This window comes from Oncorhynchus kisutch, linkage group LG22 (genome assembly GCF_002021735.2).
Source record: "Oncorhynchus kisutch isolate 150728-3 linkage group LG22, Okis_V2, whole genome shotgun sequence".
NCBI classification, from domain to species: Eukaryota; Metazoa; Chordata; class Actinopteri; order Salmoniformes; family Salmonidae; genus Oncorhynchus; species Oncorhynchus kisutch.
Genome location: NC_034195.2, coordinates 22,220,050 through 22,245,279, shown reverse-complemented (window position 1 = coordinate 22,245,279; position 25,230 = coordinate 22,220,050). Strand labels below are relative to the sequence as shown.

The 25,230-nt window shown below is 44.4% G+C and overlaps 3 protein-coding genes across 3 annotated transcripts; 1 reads left to right on the top strand and 2 right to left on the bottom strand.

Annotated features, from left to right (window-relative positions):
* Window positions 1–68: 68 nt before the first annotated feature.
* LOC109867249 (U3 small nucleolar RNA-associated protein 4 homolog) lies at window positions 69–9,056 on the bottom strand. The gene is made up of 17 exons (XM_020456305.2): window positions 8,926–9,056; window positions 8,395–8,563; window positions 8,013–8,201; window positions 7,815–7,899; window positions 5,798–5,887; window positions 5,412–5,623; window positions 5,037–5,211; window positions 4,837–4,928; window positions 4,565–4,661; window positions 4,349–4,413; window positions 3,047–3,169; window positions 1,679–1,835; window positions 1,439–1,545; window positions 1,226–1,321; window positions 866–1,051; window positions 563–673; window positions 69–396 (listed from the first exon to the last, which is right to left on the bottom strand). The coding sequence occupies exons 2-17, from the start codon at window positions 8,551–8,553 to the stop codon at window positions 280–282; spliced, it is 2,061 nt and encodes a 686-aa protein (XP_020311894.1). The 5' UTR covers window positions 8,554–8,563; window positions 8,926–9,056; the 3' UTR covers window positions 69–279.
* chtf8 (CTF8, chromosome transmission fidelity factor 8 homolog (S. cerevisiae)) lies at window positions 9,054–11,549 on the top strand. Its single transcript, XM_020456306.2, has 3 exons — window positions 9,054–9,276; window positions 10,008–10,125; window positions 10,233–11,549. The coding sequence occupies exons 1-3, from the start codon at window positions 9,251–9,253 to the stop codon at window positions 10,464–10,466; spliced, it is 378 nt and encodes a 125-aa protein (XP_020311895.1). The 5' UTR covers window positions 9,054–9,250; the 3' UTR covers window positions 10,467–11,549.
* On the bottom strand, window positions 10,900–24,568 carry has3 (hyaluronan synthase 3). Its single transcript, XM_020455771.2, has 4 exons — window positions 23,789–24,568; window positions 15,297–15,947; window positions 14,392–14,493; window positions 10,900–14,269 (listed from the first exon to the last, which is right to left on the bottom strand). Exons 2-4 carry the CDS (start codon window positions 15,945–15,947, stop codon window positions 13,340–13,342), a joined length of 1,683 nt encoding a protein of 560 aa, XP_020311360.1. The 5' UTR covers window positions 23,789–24,568; the 3' UTR covers window positions 10,900–13,339.
* Window positions 24,569–25,230: the final 662 nt, after the last annotated feature.

Genomic DNA, 25,230 nt, shown 5'->3' with positions numbered 1-25,230 from the left:
AGCACGACTTACCATTCTTACTAACCTTAGGTGACTACCTTGGGGTGGATGACAAAACAGTCTGTACATCACAGTAAATATTTCATTTATTAACGTATCAAACAGTCTTTACAAAGCATGGGTCAGGGGTGAAGACACAGGCTGTGTTCCGATTCCCTCCCCTGCTCCCTGAAATGCCATTCTTTTTAAATCCAATGAATGTATGTCCACCTCAGGGAGAAGGTTAGAGAATTGAAGTGCAGCCACAGACAAACATAAAAACACACTTCTCGGCCATGTTTATGTTGCAAACTTTTTCTGTCGGACTGGAGCAGGCAGCTGAGATGTGATGGCCAGGAGAGGGCGCTCCACCACCACCAGAGACTGGTCATCCAACAGGCTCACACACAGCAGGTCCTACACAGGACATATCATAGGAGCAGACCCATGAATAAAACATACTGATTTGACCTGTTATATTTACAGAATTTAAACATCACTGTATATAGGTTATATCCAACAGAATCCTGATATTGTCCCAGTTTGGGGTTGGGTTCTACCTGGCCAAAAAGAGGAGACTCACCTGGAAGGTTTTGCATATTTTGAAAGCATGGAGGTGACTGGGCCTCTCCTGCTCTGATAGGCTCCTGAGGGTCATCTGATTGTAAAACTGTGTCTTCTGGTCAGGGAGGGGCTGAGGGGGGAAAAGGGGACAGCGTTAACCTCACAGGCCACTTACAGCAGGTGTATTTCTAAACGATACATTCAGTATGATCCATACTAGGCCACTAAAACCAATAAGGCCATTATGACAAGGACATTGATGAATAAACACTTGAAAGAAAAACTAAAAGGAGGATGCCTTTGGGAAATGCAGGTTTCTTACCAGACTTTGGTCGATTATGCAGAACATGTGCATGTCGTGCAGGACAACTTGATTTGGGTTTTTCGAGTTGAAGGTCACGTGGGTGACGGGTGTGTCCCGGTCCAACCACACGTTGTGGAGCCCCTGCTTCTGCAGCTTTCGGCTCCAGTCTGTGTACTGCTTCTCCACTATAGAGTACTCAAATAACTACAGACATGCACCACAGAACAGTCAGCATAACTACACGTGTCAAGAGTACTAAATCCTAAACCTACAGGGGAAATGACAACAACCAGATCAACCCTGTAAAAGGTATAATTGAGAGATACTAATATCTACAACTGCAGTGGCAGCAATGTGAGGGGATGGCATGGTGTTTACCTGTTGGTCAGCGTGCACCACTGTCAGGTTGTTGGTGGTGGGGTGGATCCCCATGGCACTGGGACAGGAACCATAAACAGGTACTATACAATGGAGCTGGAACACAAGAACAGGGCCATGAGCGGCTGTCATTGGTAGAAGGTTATACAACTTTTACAATGTTACTTGTAGTCTAACAAGCAGCTGTAGAGCTTGGCTGGAAAACCCACCCACCTTTAGTTTCTGTAGATTGTAGACGTGAATCTCACAGTCACTATTTGCGGCCGCCAGCCACTTCCCATCTACACTGGTAGTCATTAGGTGAATGGGCTGTCTGGACCCTGGAGAAGGAAACGTCAGAGTGAGACCATGCTGCCACAATCAGAGTTTACAATCGGAATTATACAAAAGAAACCTATGGTTTTCCAGTGAAGAACAACCAAACTGAGGTGACATATCGGAGGATCCACTGACCTGACTTGGGCTTGAGGGTGTGCACATACTTGCACTCAGACTGGGTAAGAGCAATAACGAGGACTGATGATTGGCTGGAGGCAGCAAACATTTTGGAGGAGTCCGAGGAGAAGCAGAGCTGGTGTGCAGAGTGTAGAGCCTTTGGGAGTTTGGATACCTGAGAGGGGGTGACAAGTGAGGTAGTTCAAATATATTCTAAAAATTAAATATTGCTGAACCTACACTATATATACACACACAAAGGTATGCGGACACCCCTTCAAATCAGTGGATTCGGCTACTTCAGCCACACCCGTTGCTGACAGGTGTATAAAATCGAGCACACAGCCATACAATCGCCAGAGACAAACATGGCAGTAGAATGGCCTTACTGAAGAGCTCAGTGACTTTCAACGTGGCACCGTCATAGGATGCCAAGTCAGCTTGTCAAATTTCTGTCCTAGAGCTGTCCCGGTGAACTGTAAGTGCTGTTATTGTGAAGTGGAAATGTGTAAAAATGTGTCTGTCCTCAGTCGCAACACTCACTACAGAGTTCTAAACTGCCTTTGGAAGTAACTTCAGCACAAGAACTGTGTCAATAGCTTATCATAGCCAAGCAGCCGCACACACTCCTAAGATCACCATGCGCAATGCCAAGCGTTGGCTGGAGTGGTGTGAAACTGTGGAAATGCGTTCTCTGGAGCGATGAACCATAGTTCATCATCTGGCAGTCCAACGGACGAATCACAGGAGAACGCTACCTGCCCGAATGCATAGTGCCAACTGTAAAGTTTGGTGGAGGAGGAATAATGGTCTAATTGTTTTTTTGTTTTCATTGTTCAGACTAGGGCCATTAGTTCCAATGAAGGAAAATCTTAATGCTACAGCATAGAATGACATTCTAGACAATTCTGTGCTTCCAACTTCATGTCAACAGTTTGAGGTAGGCCAGTTCCTGTTTCACCATGGCAATGACACCATGAACAAAGTGAGGTCCAAAAAGAAATAGTTTTTCGAAATCGGGCTGGAAGAACTGACCTCAACCCCGTCGAACACCCCTGGGATGAATTAATAATGGCATAGAAATAATGGCTGGTCCATTTGAATGATTGCAAATATCACCATCCATTGAACACAATCCATGATCAGATTCCACAAAATCAAATGACAATCAACAAGAACAGGATCTTATGAATTAGTCAAACAATGAGAAATCAATCCTGGAATATTGACTTAAGATCACAATCAGGGAAATCAGTTCATAACCAGAGATCAAATAGTAGAAGAAATATCTCACATTTTGTTGTCATTGCCACTACTGCCAGAGCGACATGCATGATACAGTAGGTGAGGAAGCTGACTTTATCCACATTCAGGATTTGGTAATACCTTGGTAATACTGATGTTATTATTGTCCGTCTGCAGCCTGTAGATACGCACGCAGGACACGGTGGAATAAGCTAGCCATCCTCCACAGGAGGACAGGGCACTGCAGCAGATATGATCTTCACCCTGGGGGCAAAGGTCACAACAATACTACAGTTAAACAGCATTTCTTTAACATGATAAACTCAGCAAAAAAAGAAACGTCCTCTTTTCAGGACCCTGTCTTTCAAAGATAAGATACTTGAATTTTTACAAGTCATCAGTGCTCAGACTGTCCGCAATAGGCTGAGAGAGGCTGGACTGAGGGCTTGTAGGCCTGTTGTAAGGCAGGTCTTCACCAGACATCAAAGGTAACAAAGTCACCTATGGGCACAAACCCACCGTCACTGGACCAGACAGCACTGGAAAAAAGTGCTCTTCACTGACGAGTCGTGGTTTTGTCTCACCGGGGGTGATGGTCAGACTCGCATTTATCTTAGAAGGAATGAGTGTTACACCGAGGCCTGTACTCTGGAGAGGGATCGATTTGAAGGTAGAGGGTCCGTCATGGTCTGGGGCTGTGTGTCACAGCATCATCTGACTGAGCTTGTTGTCATTGCAGGCAATCTCAACGCAGTGCGTTACATCCTCCTCCCTCATGTGGTACCCTTCATGCAGGCTCATACTGAAATGACCCTCCAGCATGACAACGCCACCAGCCATACTGCTCGTTCTGTGCGTGATTTCCTGCAAGATAGGAATGTCAGTGTTCTGCCATGGCCAGCGAAGAGCCCGGATCTCAATCCCATTGAGCACGTCCGGGACCTGTTGGATCGGAGGGTGAGGACTAGGGCCACCCCCCCCCAGAAATGTCCGGGAACTTGCAGGTGCCTTGGTGCAAGAACTGGCAAATCTGGTGCAGTCCACGAGGAGGAGATGCGCTGCAGTACTTAATGCAGCTGGTGGCCACACCAGATACTGACTGTTACTTTTGATTTTGACCCCCCCCCCCCTTTGTTCAGGGACACATTATTACATTTATGTTAGTCACATGTCTGTGGAACTGGTTCAGTTTGTCTCAGTTGTTGAATCTTATGTTTATACAAATATTTGGTTTGATGGAAAAATTACTTAAAATAGTATTTTAAGCCTTGTATAGCCTTTTACAGAGGACGTTTATTTTTTTGCTGAGTTTATAAACTCGAGACTATGTCACTCAGATTCACTGTATACTGTGCTCAGATAAGCTAAGAGGAAAGGCTAGAGGGTCGGGTGATCTTAGATGGTTCTACTGATCAAGTTGATATGCAGGAGCCACGTAGCTACCTTTCTCTTCAGAAGGAGGAGTTTCTCCGGCATCCTCTCCAGAGGCAAGCGGTCTCCTGGCTTCCCTGAAAGGAAGACATGAGTTGTAAAATACTACACACAACAACTATACCTACTAGACAAGTGTGATGACCACTGCCTTTTGTTTGAAAAGAGTCAACGATATTGACTGTATTTCTCCCATCTTCCTAGACAGTGTGTGTGTGTGGTTCTCACCATGTCCATCACTATCTCCCAGTCTCCACAGCTCCAGCTGACCAGGGAACTGGAAGAGCAGTAGTCCTACCTTCTTCGCACAGGATACTAGATTCCGCTGGGGAAAAAACAACAATAAAACAGGATCGAGCCCAGCCTTAAGGCAATTCTATAAAAAAAACATGTTCCTAGTTAATAGGAATATTCCATTGAATTCACTATTCAGAATCAATGCAATTGATATTATTTGCAACAACTGACACCAGAGTAATTTCTGCCATTTCTGCACTCACATGGGGAAAGTGGATCTTCCGAAGTCCTGAAGCGTGTGACTTCTCATCAAACTTCTCCAAGAGGGGTCTCACTACAAGGTGGGTATCCATGCCTGAGAAAATAATGTATCCAGAATGAGTCTTTATGCAGTCAATATAAAGCAACATTTATTGTACTACAGTAGCATATCATCTTCCTCCATTTGAGCATTAGTACTGACCTCCAGAGACTATGGCAGTCTCGATCTCAGCCAGGGCTCTGACATCATGCGTGTGGTTCTTGAAGGTCCTGGTTCTGACCCACTCCTTGCCCTGCTGCTGATGCAGAGTAGGAGCAATGAACTGGAACTGGATCACAGTGCCTTCTGACGTCCCTGCCACCACACTGCTCTCGTCCTGTCAATCACACACAGCCAAGTCAGGAAGGAAGCTCCATTCTAGTGAAACATAAACAGTAGTTGTGTCAAACAAATACATGCCTTCAGACATGTCACCCTGCTCTCTCCCCTCTGAATAAAAATAGAGTGCACCAATCCGGAAGGAGAGATAAGATATTTGTTAACACCAGGTGTCCATCACAGAGAATATCCTCTCACCTTAGAGACAGACAGTGCCAGCACATCCCACTTGGTCACCAGGTGTGTTTTGACAAGAGTGCCGGTGTGTCCGTCCCAAACTTGGACCTTCCCAGCAGAGTCCCCGCTGACGACAGTATGGTCTGACAGGAAGGCCACGCTCCAGACTACTGTCTCCCGACTCTTAGAGCCTCCAAAGCCCCGGTCCACCAGGAGCCTCTGTACAGCATGACCTGAGACAACAAACACTAGGGGTCAGGATCAAACTACAAGTGGCTACATGGACATCAGAGTACTGACAAAGACTGCAACATAACACCACAACCTCACTGACCCATTGGAACAAGTATGAATTCAACACTACTTTTCGAATGTAAATTGATTATTCAAAGCAGATCATAGCTCACCAGTTGGAACATCAAAGACACGGATCATGTCCATCATGCCAGCAGCGATGTGTGTGCCAGAGGGGTGCCAGGAGAGGGATATGATGCGACCTGAAAGACAGGATTAGAATGTTTAACAGGGCTGCACTACAACAAGAGGTTTAGTTCTCAACACCCATGGGAGATGTCCCTAATCCCATTGACAGTGTGAGTGAGGATGCCCATATTTTACCTTTATAGGCATGTCAGTTAAGAACAAATTCTTATTTTCAATGACGGCCTGGGAACAGTGGGTTAACTGCCTGTTCAGGGGCAGAACGACAGATGTGTACCATGTCAGCTCGTGGGTTTGAACTTGCAACCTTCCGGTTGCTAATCCATCGCTCTAACAACTAGGCTACCCTGCCGCCCCTTGCAATGCTCTATTTTCCGGCTACCCGGATAAAGCACTAAATAAACTTCAGTTAGTGCTAAATACGGCTGCTAGAATCCTGACTAGAACCAAAAAATTTGATCATATTACTCCAGTGCTAGCCTCTCTACACTGGCTTCCTGTCAAAGCAAGGGCTGATTTCAAGGTTTTACTGCTAACCTACAAAGCATTACATGGGCTTGCTCCTACCTATCTCTCTGATTTGGTCCTGCCGTACATACCTATACGTACGCTACGGTCACAAGACGCAGGCCTCCTAATTGTCCCTAGAATTTCTAAGCAAACAGCTGGAGGCAAGGCTTTCTCCTATAGAGCTCCATTTTTATGGAACGGTCTGCCTACCCATGTCAGAGACGCAAACTCGGTCTCAACCTTTAAGTCTTTACTGAAGACTCATCTCTTCAGTGGGTCATATGATTGAGTGTAGTCTGGCCCAGGAGTGGGAAGGTGAACGGAAAGGCTCTGGAGCAACGAACCGCCCTTGCTGTCTCTGCCTGGCCGGTTCCCCTCTTTCCACTGGGATTCTCTGCCTCTAACCCTATTACAGGGGCTGAGTCACTGGCTTGCTGGGGCTCTCTCATGCCGTCCCTGGAGGGGGTGCGTCACCTGAGTGGGTTGATTCACTGTTGTGGTCATCCTGTCTGGGTTGGCGCCCCCCCCCCCTTGGGTTGTGCCGTGGCGGAGATCTTTGTGGGCTATACTCAGCCTTGTCTCAGGATGGTAAGTTGGTGGTTGAAGATATCCCTCTAGTGGTGTGGGGGCTGTGCTTTGGCAAAGTGGGTGGGGTTATATCCTTCCTGTTTGGCCCTGTCCGGGGGTGTCCTCGGATGGGGCCACAGTGTCTCCTGACCCCTCCTGTCTCAGCCTCCAGTATTTATGCTGCAGTAGTTTATGTGCCGGGGGGCTGGGGTCAGTTTGTTATATCTGGAGTACTTCTCCTGTCCTATTCGGTGTCCTGTGTGAATCTAAGTGTGCGTTCTCTAATTCTCTCCTTCTCTCTTTCTTTCTCTCTCTCGGAGGACCTGAGCCCTAGGACCATGCCCCAGGACTACCTGACATGATGACTCCTTGCTGTCCCCAGTCCACCTGGCCATGCTGCTGTTCCAGTTTCAACTGACCTGAGCCCTAGGACCATGCCCCAGGACTACCTGACATGATGACTCCTTGCTGTCCCCAGTCTACCTGGCCATGCTGCTGCTCCAGTTTCAACTTCCACCTGACTGTGCTGCTGCTCTAGTTTCAACTGTTCTGCCTTATTATTATTCGACCATGCTGGTCATTTATGAACATTGAACATCTTGACCATGTTCTGTTATAATCTCCACCCGGCACAGCCAGAAGAGGACTGGCCACCCCACATAGCCTGGTTCCTCTCTAGGTTTCTTCCTAGGTATTGGCCTTTCTAGGGAGTTTTTCCTAGCCACCGTGCTTCTCCACCTGCATTGCTTGCTGTTTGGGGTTTTAGGCTGGGTTTCTGTACAGCACTTTGAGATATCAGCTGATGTACGAAGGGCTATATAAATAAATTTGATTTGATTTGAAGGCAGCAATCTAAGGAAGGAACACATTTTTTGACAATTAAATCAGAAGGACCGTTTCTCTTACCTTTCTGTCTGTCCAGATTGCGCTCAAACTGTATGTGCTCTTCAAGTACTTCAAACAACTTCACTGTCCCATCTTCACATCCAATCTAACAGGTGAATAACACACATTTACATTGTTTTAATAGCAAAATAAATACACCTACAGCAGACATACTTTGAATATTACTGAAAATACATTGATTCTAGAGGGGTAACTGACCGCTAATTGTGTCCCTTGAGTATTGCTGATTATGGTCCAAATGGGGCCCCCATACGCCTCCAGGGAGTACTTGGGTCTTAGGTTTTCCAGGTCATATTCTGCGATCTCTCCATTCAGGCCAGCACTGAAAAGGCGTCCTCCAACCCAACACAGAGACTCAATGGATCGGGAGTCTTTCCCTGGGATAACCTGCAGATCCAAAACAAGTGTTAATGGCAAGTTTAGCAACCCCACACTGAGGCAATTTCTGTCAACAATGTCAATCAACAATGGCCAAAGGAGAGAGGTTCGAAGTTTTTAAAATGTGCTAGAATGTAATGGCCAAACAAAATGTTTCTTTACATTCTGAACATGCCATAAAATAATTAAGTAAGCAACTAACTTTTTCCTGGAAATAGTGGTCAGTGAAGTTGAAAATCTCGACACTCCCATCCATACGTGCAAGGGCTAGTCTCTCTGTGTGGGCATTGAATGCCATGGCTCTGATCGCTGTGGGCATGTAGTCGAAAAACCGAACCCGGTGCACTTTGAACTCCCCCATTGTTGCGTATCTAAGAAAACAGATACATGTTCAAATGAAAAAGAGGAGGAATAGTTTTGCATGGAAAACAGTCATGTTAGCTAACGTTGATGGACTTAGTTACAATAACTTGTTAGCGGATAAACGACCATGTTAAATATATAATTTGAAATGTAAGCCGCAACAAGATAACTATCAACTACAAAACTAGCCTACTTGGATAAAGATAGCTAGCTAAAGTTAGCTTGCTAGCTCACAATTTGGCCGGTTAGCTAGCTACGCTCGCTGTAACGTTACACTGAAAGACAAGCACATGTACATCAACAAATAATTACATTATTGGCAAGTACCGATATATATTGAACATAGAAAGAGTAAAACAAATACGCTCACTTGTAGCACCCCCTTCTTTAGTATTTTCTTCACTTTCACCAAACGTACATTGCTAAGAGTTTCAAACGTTGAATTACAGCAAACACCACGTTGGACACCTTTGAACCGGAAATTCTAGAAGTGAGTGACGCGCCTGTGCGCCGGAAGAAGGTGGTACATGTTGCTGGCGGGAAAAACATGAAAACATTCAGGATTTGTCAAAGACAGAATAAGCGTTAACGCATCATTATATGTACCTAACAATGTCTAGTTAAGTGCCTATGTTGCATCTCCCTTCTTCTCCTCACCCCCTCTGTGTTTTAGTTATATTTCTACGAGCAGTACGATGGTTCAAATAATCATAAATTCAAGGTAAGACTTGTCAATCATCTGAAATTCTTATTACACGGGTTCTGTCTGTCTCGTCGCAGTATAAAACATTGATTCAGAGTAGTGTACCTTACCTAGCTATGTATTTAATTTCATAAGATGTTAATGAACAGAGTTAGATCTGTCAGCAGTATACCACCCTGCATCCCACTGCTGGCTTTCTTCTGGAGCTAAGCAGAGCTGGTCCTGGTCTGTCCAAGTATGGGAGACCAGATGCTGCTGGGAGTGGTGTTGGAGGCACACTTTCCTCTGGTTTAAAAAAAATATCCCAATGCCCCAGGGCAGTGATTGGAGACATTGCCCTGTGTTGAGTGCTGTCTTTCAGATGGGAGGTTAAACAGGTGTCCTGACTCTCTGTGGTCACTAAAGATCCCATGGCACTTATTGTAAGAGTAGGGGTGTTAATCCTGGTGTTCTGGCTAAATTCCCAGTCTGGCCTTCATACCATCATGGCCACCTAATCATCCCCTGTTTACAATTGGCTCATTCAAACCCCTCCTCTCCCCAGTAACTATTCCCCAGGTTTATTGCTGCAAATGATTGTGTTCTTAGTCAAATTACCTGGTAAAATAAGGGTTAAAATAATAAAACATGCGTGTCAATCAGTCTGTTGTAGTGTGTTAAAGATGAATTTATGTTTAGTGACTGCTTGATGTCTAGTTATGTAATTGGTGAGTATGTCTGTTTCTACTCCCCTATCCATCCCTGTCCAGTGTGGATGGGGCTGGTCCTGCTGAGTGGCTTCTGGTTGAACTCCAGGGGGAGATGGTGTCCAGGCAGAACTCTGGACTGGCTGGGAACCTGATGGGAGATCTGCTCTACACCAAAGAGGTACAAGACTACATGGCACTATAATATAGTGTTAGTACACTCTTCTCTTACCTCACCTCTTTCCACTCCGAGATGTTGTTTGTCTTCACCTGTATCCCCTCCCCCAGGGTGTGCCTGTGCTCATCGTGGGACACCACATCCTCTATGGAAAGGTGGTCAAACTGGAGAAGCCCTTCGCTGTCCTGATGAAACACTCCGGCCTCCCGCAGGGGGACGAGGTTCCCATGGACACCAACCATCAGAACCCCACCACCTACTCTGTCGCCGCCCTCATCAAGAAGAAGCTAATCTTCAAGACTCGCCCAAAGCCCATCATCACTAATGTGCCCAAGAAAGTGTAGTAAAGTACTTGGTCGTATGCATTAGGGCTCACTGTCGCAAAACCCTTTTTACTGAAAAAATTGACAAGTTCAGATTGTCCCTCTTTGTTTCAGTGTTCCGTTTTGTGCCTAATTACCCTAGTCACCTCTGTGGGAGGAAAGTACATGCTGCTCTCTTAATGACTTCAAATCCACAAGTATGGAGCACACAGTGCAAGACTGTATTTGGGACACACTCCTCTGGCTTGAGGTTATCGACCACTGGAATTAGACTGTGTACATATTTGTTTAGATATGTCAGTGGTTATGCTCCTCGAATTTGCTGTATGCGGTGGTGAATTAGTAAAAATCAAGATATTTCAATCATTTTTGCATTTTTGTGACATGATTTAATGTGTTGATATGCCATTTGTACTGTGTTTATTTTCAGATGGGAAAGAAATCAGTACAATAGTGGAATGAGCATGTTTTTATTCAGATACAAAAACATACAGTTTTTCAACCGCTGTACAAGTGTAAAAAATAAATGCTCTGATTGAAATTTAAATACAAAACCTTTTTCCAAAAACATGTCTTTTATACTGTATTTAAATATGTTCATAATGAAACACATGGGTGGTTACAATACTTTATTTTCAGCTATTCTATACCAATAAAACTATATGTGTTATGTTATGTTGTGTATCAATAGCCATATGCTGTTGCTTGATTCTGAGAGTTTTTTAAAGTATTTTTTTTAACCATGCTACTGTTAGAAATGTTAACTGTTGGTTAATTACTTCTACATGACAGTTATACCTACCTGTTCTAAATCTACATATCATCCCTAAATGGTCATATAAAATAAGTCTTATCTCTCATCCATGTAACTTCACAAATACCAGTGTAGCAATGTTGAGCTCTAGAGACCAAACCACACTGAATTCACTGACCATGATGCGCTCGCTACATCATACTATAAACATGATGTAAACAGCTGTTTCATGAAATCAGAACTCCATCATTCCTTTTAAATATAAGCCTGTTCTTCACCCCATCATTCTTAATGCATCTTCAAAATATCTTTGTAAATGTTCAATACAGAAAATATATTACTTTGCAATATTCTTTGAAACATTGCCTTTTGTAAACATTTGAATGATGTATGAGCTGAGCTGCCATGGCTTTTTGGTTAGGCTCAACAGTCGTTCTGCGGCATTGAGAGAATGCCTAGAACATTCTGGTATCGATTTTAAGTCACGTTAAGACTTATTGAATAGTTCTATAATTATATTCAAACGAGTTCTATTATAAGAATGTTTTTCCATGTAAGATATGCCTACAAAATATGGGTGGACATCTACTGTCACTCAGCGTTATGAGACCCATTGATTTATTGTCAAACGAGTGGTCGGAAACTGTCACAGCTCAAGGTTCTGAGTGTACATCAGAGGCAGGAAGTATCAAGGAAATCAAAAACGGCATGAACGACAATAGTGTAGACAGCAGATGTTCAGCCTGATAGATACGCTACTATAACAAATATTGTATATGATATCTATTTTATCTCTCTATTTTATTTATGCCTCTAATTTTTTTTATGTAATCCCAATATCTATACCACTGTGAGTCCTATTACACAGTCACATTACATACACCCTTGAAAGTAGAGGGAAACATTATTCCTGTGGCTAATGTTGAGGTTGCAGTTTTGAGCCCCAACAACAGCAAACTCTGATTTACAGCCAAGACAACACTGCAAATGCATATAGATGGCCGACCTACCAAGTTTGTCCTTTAATATCCACTCAGACTGAAAAGGGAAAGAAAGTCATATCACCTTTGATCTCCTCTGTGTGGTCATGGAAATATACTGTACCGTCAAATTGACCTACTGCGCCAGAGGCTGAGCAACCCTGTAAACAAGCGTTGTTTCTTGTGTCTTGTTTGCACTTTCAAGTTATGCAATTCTCACTTAAAAAGCACAAGAGTGGAAACTTCAACGACAGTGTCTCCATTCTCCAACAACAAAAACATGTCAACTTAGACATGGCACCTACACTAATACCAATGGCCTTGTTAAAAGGGGATCATGCTTTTCTATTTCCTTATTCTGGATTTAACAACTAATAACAGCAATTTGGAGTTAGTACTTGTATTATACTAATGGTCAGGCATGCGGTAAAAAAAACAAGTGGTCTTTGGTCATAGCGGTTTACATGATGGAATGAATGATGGATTATCCTCAGTTGGTAAATTATATCCTGTAATGAGCATTGATACTGTATGTAATGTGTATACAATGTGGCACTCATACAATAAAATGCCCACACAAAATTATCTGACTCATTTAATTGGATTTAAATATCCTTGCAGGCATTGGAAGATTGGACTATTACCATATGAGCTAAACTTTTATCTTGGGCACTGTTCAACAGCACCAAAAATGTATTTATGATTTATGTATAAATGTTGGATTGTCTTTAAAATAATGTATTAAAGAAATACAACTGTAGATCATTGTGTCACCTGATTGAGGCAAAGAGGGCCCTCCGTACAAGTGTCTTACTGTCTCTATGTTCAGTCATTCAACTCAGGCTGGAGACATATCAACACTGCTTCATACTGACACATATACTTGTTTTGATAAGCCCAAACCCCCAGGCCTGTGTCATAGCTCTTACAATCTCTTGTAAACGGGTTGTATGATAATGTGCTTTATATCTATGGAAATCACCATGCCCTTGTAACTCATGACCACTGGTAGAGCACTCTACAACACATTCATACCACATATGTCCCTTAGAACCAGAGGTTTAGCACCATGGAGACAGAATGGCATGAGAGGGGTGGGGCCAAAGACTGGCTCAGCTGTTCCAGCAGCACCATTGAAACACTGATAATTGATTCATGTCTTATGCCTCAGCATACGGCAGGTGGTATTGCTCCTCCCTCTTGTTGCAGCGTTTGGCTACTATAGCCAGGTAAAGAACCAGCAGGATGACCCAGTAGCAGGCGTACAGGATGGCCCCAGCGATGAGCAGGGCTTTCTCTGTCTCACTGAAGGGCTCCTGGGTCTCACAGTATATGGTGTATGCCACCCCACCCAGCAGCACAGCCCCCCACACTGTGACAGGCACTGCCCCAATGAAGTTCACCACAATCTTCCTCCGCCCTGATGTGCCCCAGCCAGCCTTGTTGATAGTGAGCAGGGCAAATATTTTGGCTGGCAGCAGGCTGGACATGTAGAGGAGGGAGTAGAGAGACATGAAGATCATGACCAGACTGCCCCTCAGGAAGCAGGCGTAGGTAGCCTTCACCATGCCAACCAGCTGCACTGTCAACAGGAAGAGAAGGATGTTCCACAGGCGCCCACGGTAGAACAGGTGGATCACTGTGGCAACCAGGAAGAAGGGGAAGAAGCCTGTCACCACAGACTCGTAGGTCATCCAGAGGCTGTGCTTGTGGAACCAGAGAGCGTTGTATAGCCACTCCCTGAAGTAGGACTTGCTCCAGCGGGTCTGTTGGTTGAGCCAGCGGAGGTAGCGCGTTGGCGTTTCAGTCTGGCACTGGGAGCGAGCGGTGAACTTGGTCTTGTAGCCGAAGCTGAGCACGCGGTTGGTGAGGTGGCGGTCGTCACCGAAGCTGCACTTGCTGCCCAGGAAGGTCTGGTGATACCAGGGCTCCAGGAACTGCTGCAGCAGGGAGTTACGGTACATGCCCAGGGGACCACTGATACACTGCACACAGCCAAAGTAGGACTGGCAGGCCCGCTCCACGTTGAAGGCCATCCAGTAACGCACACTGCTCAGGAAGGAGAGCCACGAGTCATACTTATTCAGGATCTGAAGAGAAACAATAAGAGGACAGGAGAAACTGTTGCAGATGATTGATTCAGTGTACTAGTATAGGAAGGAAGACAATAACACCATTGTGAAGGGTCTTCTTGGAGAAAGAAGTCTCTCACCTGAACATCTCCACCTACTCCCCCCACCTTTGCATCCTCTTCTAGAATCTTCAGCATCTCTATGGTGCACGCTGGGTCCAGAACTGTGTCTGAGTCACACACCTGCAATAGCACACACATGGGGGCCTTATTTCTACCCTTATAATATAACTGACATGAAGCCAAGTTGGTGGTAATGTGTATTGGTTTAGACAGTGGATTAATCTGATTTGCTTATCCATCACACAATAGGCCATTGATCTTACTATTGACGTTACGATAGCTGTTGGGATCATACAGTATGTTTACAATACACACTGGTCTACATTAACAAACGAGTGATTAACTGTCTATTGATGATTGAGAAATACTCAAGACGGCAGCCTGGGGCCACAGCAGGTGTTTTAGTTCCATTGTGTTTCATCAGATGCCACTCAAGTTACCTGAGATAATTTAGAGACTGCTGACAGCACACAGGTGTTCCAGAAGCACACAGGTGAGGGTCAGCTGAACAACTGAACTTCGACCCTGACAATGCACTAATGCACTGTGTATGGCTCAATGTGCATCTTTGTTTTTATAACAATCCACAAGCCCAGGAGCAACACAGAAATATCAGTCCATTGCTATAATATGTAATAAAAGGGTGTGTGTGTGTGTGTGTGTGTGTGTGTGTGTGTGTGTGTGTGTGTGTGTGTGTGTGTGTGTGTGTGTGTGTGTGTGTGTGTGTGTGAGTATATGTGTGTGTCTGCATGTGTGTACGTGTTCGCAGATTTGTGATATTGTTCTCTAATCGAAGAGCATCAAAACAAGGCCTTGTGCCAATGTCTGTGGAGACTCAGTCCCAATGAGGTTAGATGACCTATTTCTATCAAGCAGGACAGATGAAACACTGATGCAAAATTCAACCACTGAGAGAGACTTACCTGCATATAGTCCACAGAGTCTCCCAGGGCTTTGAAAGCTGTGTACATCACCTCTCTCTTCCCTCCCCACTCCTGCATGATACAGGAGTAGCGACAGTTCCTCACCAGCCTGGCCACACGTGCAGCCTCCTCCACATGCAGGGACGCTGCTCTGGCCCCCCCTCCGCCCACCCCTCCACCCCCGCCCCCGTCACTGTGGTAGTTCCCCTTCCACACCACACTGCCGGCCTGGTCCGCTCCACCCATCACCTCCTGGAAGATGTCCATCATGTAGCCATCCTCCGGCCTGTTCCCGTCCACCACCAGCACCACCTTCAGGCCGGGGAAAGAGATGCGGCGCACGCTGCGGAGGCACTTCCTCAGGTAGTCTGGGTCCTCCTGGTAGGCAGCGATGCACAGGGCCACAGAGCGCCGCAGGTGCTGGGGCTGGGCGGGGCTGCGCATGTGTCTGTGCTCCAGGAAGGCAAACAGGCTCTGGAGGAAGAGGTGCAGAGATAGGATGGCTCCGTACAGGCCGAAAGACAGGTGGTGCTGCTCTGTGTGGATGAACTGGTAGCCAGTCACGTAAGCGAGCAGGATCCCAAAAAGGACCACAGCGGCAAAGAGGGTGGTCGTCACGATATGCAGCACAGTCCTACAGCGAGAGGGCATCTGGAGGGAACAAGAGAGGGAATGGATTCATGATTCCAGAAAGAACGGATGGACGAAAGACAGAGCTCATCCACTGTGCACAGACGTTCAACGTCTAGTTTTTATTTACATTTGGTTGAGTTGTCAACTAACGTGAATTCAATGTGAAAGAAAAAAAATGTAACCACATCAATGGATTTAGGTTCAAAAAGACTACATTTACATTTTAGTCATTTAGCAAACGCTCTGATGCAGAGCGACTTACAGTGCATTCATCTTAAGACAAGCACATTTTTCATCAATAAAGTGTCTATCAGCAAAGTCAGACCTATTAAGGGGGAAAGAATGCCAGTGTTAGTTCACAAGTCTGGGGGGCTGTGGGATTATTTAAGATATCCTTTGAAGAGGTAGGGTTGTTGCAGATGTTTTCAGAAGATGGGCAGGGACTCTGCTGTCCTAGCTTCAGGGGGAAGCTGGTTCCACCATTTGGGTGCCAGGACAGAGAAGAGCTTGGACTGGGCTGAGCGGGAGCTGCCCTCCCGTAGGGGTGGGAGGGCCAAGAGACTAGAGGTTGCAGAACAGAGTGCTTGGGTTGGGGTGTAGGGTTTGAGCATAGCCTGAAGGTAGAGAGGAGAAGTTCCTCTTGCTGCTCTGTAGGCAAGTACCATGGTCCTTTAGTGGAGTTGTCAACCGTGATGGAGAGGTCTTGGAACAGGCAGGCCTTCCCTGGGAGGAAGAGCAGCTCAATCTTGTCGAGGTTGAGCTTGAGGTGTTGGGCCGACATCCAAGCTGAGATATGTGCCAGGAATGCAGAGATGTGTGACGCCACCTGGGTGTCAGAAGGGGGGAAAGAGAAAGTAGTTGTGTGTCATCCCTTACTTAAATGACTTTTTTACAAATTCAATAAGTTCTCAACTTTGATTCAACGTCATCACATTGAATTTTCCCGTCTTATCTGTCACACTCTTCATAACCAGTCTTCTTCTGAAACATAAATAACTATATGCATTGTTTTAACACTAAACATGTAAATATGAAGATCTAAACATTATCTCAAAAATTCCAAATGCATTGACCCCACCTACAGAAAGCTGAATAAACATGGGGAAACAACATAGCCATTTACAACCTTTAAACATTAAATGGAAATGAGACCAGTTCACTGAGTTAGACATCTGCTGTCCCCCTCCCCCCAGGTTAATTACTTTAATTAAAGACCAGGCAGGGCTTGGAAGGCACTCAGGAGTGGCCAGAATGGAGAACAATCCCCCCTTTCATTGATAAAATTACCTCCCTGTGCCCCCTGCTTCGGTTCTGCTGGGGAAAGACGGCCTTCATTCACAGACCTCATATAATAACATCCACTTGTAGGGAAAGCATTGGCAGAAATGGAATTCATAAAGTGAATTTACATCATGGTCCTCAGGCAGTTTACCACTCATCTTTTCTATACAACCTGCATTCAATGTAATAATACTCTGTAAGCTACTTGTAGGCATTGTCAATACTGTACACCACCAGGATAAGTAATACACTACCTGAACAGAATTTCCATAATATTACGTTATTCCATTAATATTCCACCATGCCTGATATTGCATCTAGAATTGCTTATGTGAAAGTGAGTGCAGATTAATTCAGTGTCCACTGACAACACATATACAGTAACTATTCCCCTCTGAGGGTCCAGTCTATGATCTGGAGACCATGGGGGACAATAAGGGTGAGGCAGCCAGCACGCCATTAATGCCCCCTGGGCATACAGGAGATGACAGGCAGGCAAGACAGACTAATTAGAGGGCCACATTCACTTTTGTGGGGGGGGGGGGGGGGGGGGGGGAGGCTGTTAGCAAGCAGGATTAGAGAAGAATGGACTGAAAATCAAACGCTATGGACTGAAAATCATGTTTCAGGTAGAAAGATGGACTTCCAAGTTGGACTGCACAGCCGATGAATAAAACAATGAATAAATGAAACAAAGAGTAGTTACTGTTTTTATGGCATCTTGAAAATGTAGAGCAGTTGAGTAGTGTCACTGATCACTGATGCAGAACTCCATAGAATTCCAGCCTTTGCAGTGGCACATCACCAAACATACTGTATAATCACCTGGAATTTCTGGACCCCCACCCTCTTATTCAATCTCTCATTAACATCTCCTAAATGAAAAGAGAGAGAGAGAGAGAGACGGCACTGGGCACAAACTGATTAAATCATATGTTCTTTCAACGTAATATGTCAACGCATTGTGACGTGGAATCTACATGGAAAATACATTGGATTTGAAAAAATGTCTTCAATGTAAACTGTTGGGAGGGTGAAATTTCAACCATAGCATTATGCCATCATTGGTAACCAATTGACAAACCTTCTATAAAATATGTTGAATTTGTACCTTTGAAACAAAGTCAGATCTTCAATGTAATATCTGCTAAAAGCAAAAAACGATAGGCTGGGAAGCACCTCCTACTGAATCTATCTACAGCCACCCTTTGGTCTCCTATCCAGGGTTTAACCAATCCCAGCTTTGCTTTAATATGTATCACTGACTTGTGAGGATGATTGATGAGAAATATCCACTTATTCACTGTTGCTATCAAAGTCCTTCCAAAAGGTAGATTTAACAGAGCAAATTAAATGTAACTATACTTTATCACTCATATATCATCAATGATGCTATTAATCCTACATAGCATTTGGAAAGTCATCAACAGCTATTGTATAAATTCAACCCAGGGTTCAACTAAAAAGAGACAAGACAGATAGGCCTAAGTTTTCAAGCTTTGGCTGATTTCAAATGGAATCTAAAAGTTAGTAGTAATCTACAAGTTAGTAGTCAAAGTAATTTATGAGACTCTTTACTCAGAGCGACTTACAGGGGCAATTAGGGTTAACCTTTACTGCAGTGGGCTAAGTCAAGGTCACATAGAGTGATTCTTGGTAGTCCTAAACACATCTACTTTGAAACACACCTCACACACATGGTTATAGGCAACAACAACAAAATAACACATCTGTACCATGTCAGATATGGAGTTAAAAATGTATTACATTTTGGGTTTGCATCCCAATATTACACTTTATGTGCAGTGTCAGTCAAAAGTTTGGAAACACCTACTCATTCAAGGGTTTTTCTTAATTTTTTGTATTTAATAATAGTGAAGATAGCGAAACTATGAAATAACAAATATATGGAATCATGTTGTAACCAAAAAAGTATTAAACAAATCAAAATATATTTTATATTTGAGATTCTTCAAAGTAACCACCCTTTGCCTTGATGACAGCTTTGCACACTTTTGACATTCTCTCAACCAGCTTCATGAGGAATGCTTTTCCAACGGTCTTGAAGGAGTTCCCACATATGTTGAGCACTTGTTGGCTGCTTTTCTTTCACTCTGCGGTCCAACTCATCACAAACCATCTCAATGGGGTTGAGGTCGGGTGATTGTGGAAGCCAGGTTATCTGATGCAGCGCTCCATCACTCTCCTTGGTCAAATAGCCCTTACACAGCCTGGAGGTGTGTTGGGTCATTGTCCTGTTGAAAAACAAATGATAGTCCAACTAAACGCAAACCAGATGCGAATGCGTATCGCTGAAGAATGCTGTGGTAGCCATGCTGGTTAAGTGTGCCTTGAATTCTAAATAAATCACTGACAGTGTCACCAGCAAAGCACCCCCACACCATCACTCCTCCTCCTCCATGCTTCACGGTGGGAACCACACATGCAGAGATCATCCGTTCACCTACTTTGTGTCTCACAAAGACACGGCGGTTGGAACCAGAAATCGCAAATTTGGACTCATCAGACCAAAGAACAGATTTCCACCAGTCTAATGTCCATTGCTCGTGTTTCTTCGTCCAAGCTAGTCTCTTATTATTATTGGTGTCCTTTAGTAGTGGTTTCTTTGCAGCAATTCGACCATGAAGGCCTGATTCACAGTCTCCTCTGAAAAGTTGTGTCTGTTACTTGAACTCTGTGAAGTATTTATTTGGGCTGCAATCTGAGGTGCAGTTAACTCTGATGAACTTATCCTCTGCAGCAGAGGTAACTCTAGGTCTTCCTTTCCTGTGGCGGTCCTCATGAGAGACAGTTTCATCATTGCACTTGATGTTTTTTTAGGTCTGCACTTAAACAAACGTTCAAAGTTCTTGAGATTTTCCACATTGACTGACCTTCATGTCTTAAAGTAATGAAGGACTGTCACTTCTCTTTGCTTATTTGAGCTGGTCTTGCCATAATATGGACTTGGTCTTTTACAAAATAGGGCTATCTAATGTATACCACCCCTAACTTGTCGCAATTGCTCAAATGCATTAAGAAGGAAAGAACAAGGCACACCTGACTACCTCATGAAGCTGGTTGAGAGAATGCCAAGAGTGTGCAAAGCTGTCATCAAGGCAAAGGGTGGCTACTTTGAAGAATATCAAATATTTAAAAAAAATTGATTTGTTGAACACTTTTTTGCTTACTACGTGATTCCATATGTGTTATTTCATAGTTTTGATGTCTTCACTATTATTCTACAATGTAGAAAATAGCAAACAGAAAGAAAAACCCTGAAATGAGTCGGTGTGTCCAAACTGTACGGTACCAGTCCAGACTGGTACCGTACATCACAGAAAACTGAAATAAAACGAAACCATTTGACATAGAAACACTGGATTTTTCAGAGGGTTTAATTATTATTTATTTATTTATTTGATTAATTATGAATAACATTCCACATGTGAGGCCACTAGAGAGAGATTTGGTCATTTTACTATGGCCTATGTGCCTTGCTCAAGGGCACATTAACAGATTTTTCATCTAGTCTGAATAGGGGTTCAAACCAGCCTCCTTTTGGTTACTGACCCAATGCTCTTAACTGCTAGGCTACCTGCCACTAGGTAACCTGCCACCCCGTTTAAAGTTTGATTTGATTTAGTCCTATTAATTAACTTAGATGTTTGGTTGGAGACGTGAATCTAACATACTGTACAAATTATTAATTTGTAGACAAACTGGAGTTCAGTGGCACAGACGGAACTATCCAAGGATACATATCCTTCAATTGATGATATTTGGTTGCATTGACAACCAAACACAATTCAAAATCACTTTTGCAGTAGAGTAAATATTAACTTGTCGACCAGTTAACAAACAATATGTTGGATTCAGGTGGAACTATCCAAGCAGTAGATACATCTCCATTGTCAACCAAACACAATTCAATGTTACTCTGTAATACAATAAATAGCCTAAAGTTAGGTCTATTTTACAAACTAACATAAAACTATTTATTCAACTTTAAAATGAATAATACATCCTGGCCACATTTGGAGGCTGTTCTGACAATAAATGTGTTACGTAATCATAGAAAGCGTGCATGTTCAAGTGCATGTAGGTCTCTGGAAATCTTCACAATTGCTATACCAATCTGCGCAGAATCTCAAACGACATTGATCACTTGCACAATGTACTTAAATAATCTCAACTGCAATTCAAGTCATTTAGTTGTGCTAGTAGATGAAGCACAGTGGTAAAACATTAAGTTGTTGTTTTAACAAAATATCTAACATTGTATTCCCATTTGAACTTTGTTGTGCTTTTAATTGGTTGAAAGCGCAGTGATTATCGCATTCAACTGACAACTAAACCAAAAATCTGACATAGATTTTCCGTTGGAATTAGTGTTTTTAGGTGCTTGAAAGCATACAGTACTGATAACACATTGGGAATTCAACAAATTTTTGACTGTCTTTGTGAGTGGATGAAAATAGTTTGTAATCTCATTGATCAAAGTATCAACCAAATATTACCCAATTATTGACATGGTGTGCCCAGTGGGACCCTTCTACTACAATGCACTTTCAAGCACTGAGTATAATTCTACATTTCGACAACAGAGTTGAGGGAATACCTGAACAATATTGTTAAGTCCTTAAGAGTAGTCAGTGGTCAAAGGCAAGTACTCACTGTGGTGGTAATGGTGACAGCTGGAGAAGCAGGATTTCAGTTCATGATCAAGGATTTTTCTGTCCCTGCTACCTAAACATACATCTCCTGGAGTATCTCCTCTATCTTGGATGTCCCATTCAAATGAAGAATCTGCTATGTAATCCAGTGGCTCTAGGGTGAGCTGCAGTTCAGCATTCACAGAGGAGAGCCAAGCATGGGCACAGGTAGCTATTCCCAGGTGAGTCCCAGGTCCCAGGTAGGTATTTGCAGGTGTAATGTGCCCCTCCAACAGAATGAATGGATTGTATTCTCAGGTGTGATGGCAGGCTGGTGCAGACTGAATGAGCATTTGGGCTGTGGGACAGGGGACATCTACAGAGGCTAGTGAAGAAGGGTAGGAGGGAGGGAGGAGGGAGGGATGACAGCAAGCAAAGGAGGGGGAGTGGATGACCATTGTGAAGGGAGAGATGGATGGGGCAAGTGAGTGGAGTCTCTTGATTGCTGGGTTTCAACTTGACTCTTCATCAATCTACTCTATCAATACTGTAACTCCCACAGCCTTGCTTTCATGAGTCATGGTTCATCCAATCAGATACAAGCCTGTGAATCAAAGCCCTGGAGTTTTCTCTGAGAAACCCAGAGATTTTTCTGCTTTCCATGCACAGGAGACTCAGCTTCTTGCAGTATGTATTTCGTAATATTGTCACCATGACTCAGAATATAATAATATATCATCTTCAGTTAGGCCAATGTATAACAATGCACATCTATTCCCCACTAGAGGGCTCTCTTTAAATCTCACAACACATTTACAATGACTGAGGCACTTTCAAGGAGTACACAAAAAGCAGAGACTATATGGCAAAAATACTAATGGAAAATACATTGATCTCTTTTCTTAAATTATTAGATAAAAAGTCATCTTTCACGTTCCCCCATACAAAGAAACATGTGGTTGCAGAGAGTTTTGGTAAAGCAGCTTAAGCACCTCTGTGGCAGACTGAGCTGAGGTAGTTGGTAACTGGGCCAGTTAGTCAAATAGAAACCACTGAGAAACCAGCACCGCTTCCCATAAGGCCTGATGGCAAATCCCAACAGGGCCTTTTCAAATGGCCACCAGACCCCAATTTGGAGTCAACCAGTGATGCCATGGAAAGTCAAACAATCAACGTTTTCCTTGGAGAGGTCACTTCTTCAAACAGAAGTCTGAGGCGTTGCTGTCGTTTCTTTCTAACGTTCCGCCAGCCACAGGGAACCAACCACTGTGCTCGAACACAAAATACATAATTCTGTACCCTACACTTTCAAAACACTAAACTGACACAAGCCGACACGCACGCACGCACGCACGCACGCACGCACGCACGCACGCACGCACGCACGCACGCACGCACGCACACACACACACACACACACACACACACACACACACACACACACACACACACACACACACACACACACACACACACACACACACACACACACACACACACACACACACACACACACACACACACACACACACACACACACACACACACACACACACACACACACACACACAAAGAGACATTCATCTCCTCATAAACAGAATGTGACTCATTCTTTACCCCATGACATACTCCCTCTATTTCTAATACTTACATACAATTAAACATACATATATTCTGAGATGGTAATGTTTGTTTCAAACCAAATGTTACTTTCTACCTTTCGTCTGACATCCTTTTTGGCCATTAGCACAGTGAACAAGCTAATTTTCTCCACAAAATATTCTGCATACATTTGCTATACACAAGGCTCTCTCTAAATGTTTATGTTCTTACTTACACAGAGGTTTCACAAACGTACCACTCTTTCTTTCTTTCTTTCTTTCTTTCACACATAGTAACATAAAACATAGTATTGTCCCATACCTTCCTGATCCAGTGGACCGCTCAGGCTCTGTCTCCCCCACTGGAGTCACCCCTGCAGCTCCGTCAGGCCGCCTGTGTGTCCGTCAGTCCACCCCCTGCTCCCGGTCTGCCCCACTCCACCACACTCTGCAGCACAGCACACTACTTGTTCTGCTTCCCACTCACACTACATCTTTATTCCAGCTCGCTTATTTCGGGAGTCCTTCATCCAAAAATACAGCTCTACCTCACCCTCAGCCTCCTTCTCCCCCACCTCCCCTGTCCCACCTCCCCCTGCCCCTCCTCCTCTCCCTCTCCTCTATCTACCTGGACAGTCTCAGGGCATGAAGGCCCTCAGATCCCAGTCTCACCCAACAGATGAGAGTGTTAGGCAGAGATAAGTGTACAAGAGGATAGCAGATGAGCTGATCCCATCCCTGATCCTGGTTGGATCTCACCCATCCGGTCTTGAGTCCATGTCTGCTCGGTGGTCTCTCCCATGGGCAAGCGGTCGGGCCACAATGTGGTAGAGGTTGGAGGTCTGATACTGGGTCTCCGTAGCCTCCTGCTTGCCTGTCCTTCAGTCACCCTCTCTGTTTCGATCTCGCTTCCCTGCTGCAGTGGAAGCTCCACTCTGCATCCCTTTGCAGCACAGCCCAAATCCCTGCTCCGCTCTCCTCTGTCACACTGTCCCGGCTCGGTGCATAGCTGCCCAGACTGATGCTGCTTTTCCTCCTCTCACCTTCAAGACCCCTCTACCCTCTCACTAGCTCCCCCTCCCTGTCCTAGCTCACTGCAGTGTAGCCAGCCTCCAACAAGACTCGGGACTGTTCAGGCAGACCCCCTCTCCCCTCCTCCACACTGCCTGGCTCAAAGCATCCTTTATGGGCTTATTTATTTACCCACCCCTCCTCTCCTGCGCCGGTGCTGCCGACAGCCTGCAGGTCTGACACAGGCTGATAGACTGAGGGAGAGAAACTGCAGAAAGCTCTGACACACACACTCAGTACATCCTGTAATCACATACACTACTCAAGTCATACCCTGAACACCAAGTTACCAATTATCTTATAACACATACGGTATACAACTGTGTCTGGTCCCACTTACTCTCTCACCCCATCTCCTGCTCAGAGGGCGTGGCAGTACTGTAATTAGTGTAAGAGCTATTTCATGGATAGCAATGGCATGGGGCCTGTGGGGTGGTACGCCACTTGGCTGGCTGTGTTTCAGGGTTACTGTCCTGCGGTGAGCTGAGGTGAATCAGAGCATAGCATCACACTATCAGAGAATCCCACTCACTGTGTGGATGTCCTTGGCAGTCAAGCTGAGGAGACAAACCCTGGCAGGCTGGCACACACATCATTTCTGCATTTCTATGTCCAGCTGCACTAGTATGACTTACCTGAACCTCATGTTGCTTAAAAAGGTAAACTCAGCAAAAAAAAGAAACGTCCCTTTAT

Excerpts from the sequence above, each read along its gene's own strand:
- has3 (XM_020455771.2), bottom strand. The coding sequence starts at position 15,947 with ATGCCCTCTCGCTGTAGGACTGTGCTGCATATCGTGACGACCACCCTC. Across the intron at positions 14,494-15,296 it reads ACTCTGTGGACTATATGCAG|GTGTGTGACTCAGACACAGT; the intron begins GTAAGTCTCTCT and ends GTGCTATTGCAG. Across the intron at positions 14,270-14,391 it reads GAGTAGGTGGAGATGTTCAG|ATCCTGAATAAGTATGACTC; the intron begins GTGAGAGACTTC and ends GTTTCTCTTCAG.
- LOC109867249 (XM_020456305.2), bottom strand. The coding sequence starts at position 8,553 with ATGGGGGAGTTCAAAGTGCACCGGGTTCGGTTTTTCGACTACATGCCC. Across the intron at positions 4,929-5,036 it reads GACTGCCATAGTCTCTGGAG|GCATGGATACCCACCTTGTA; the intron begins GTCAGTACTAAT and ends TTATTTTCTCAG. Across the intron at positions 397-562 it reads AAATATGCAAAACCTTCCAG|GACCTGCTGTGTGTGAGCCT; the intron begins GTGAGTCTCCTC and ends TGTCCTGTGTAG.
- chtf8 (XM_020456306.2), top strand. The coding sequence starts at position 9,251 with ATGGTTCAAATAATCATAAATTCAAG. Across the intron at positions 9,277-10,007 it reads CAAATAATCATAAATTCAAG|TGTGGATGGGGCTGGTCCTG; the intron begins GTAAGACTTGTC and ends ATCCCTGTCCAG. Across the intron at positions 10,126-10,232 it reads ATCTGCTCTACACCAAAGAG|GGTGTGCCTGTGCTCATCGT; the intron begins GTACAAGACTAC and ends CCCCTCCCCCAG.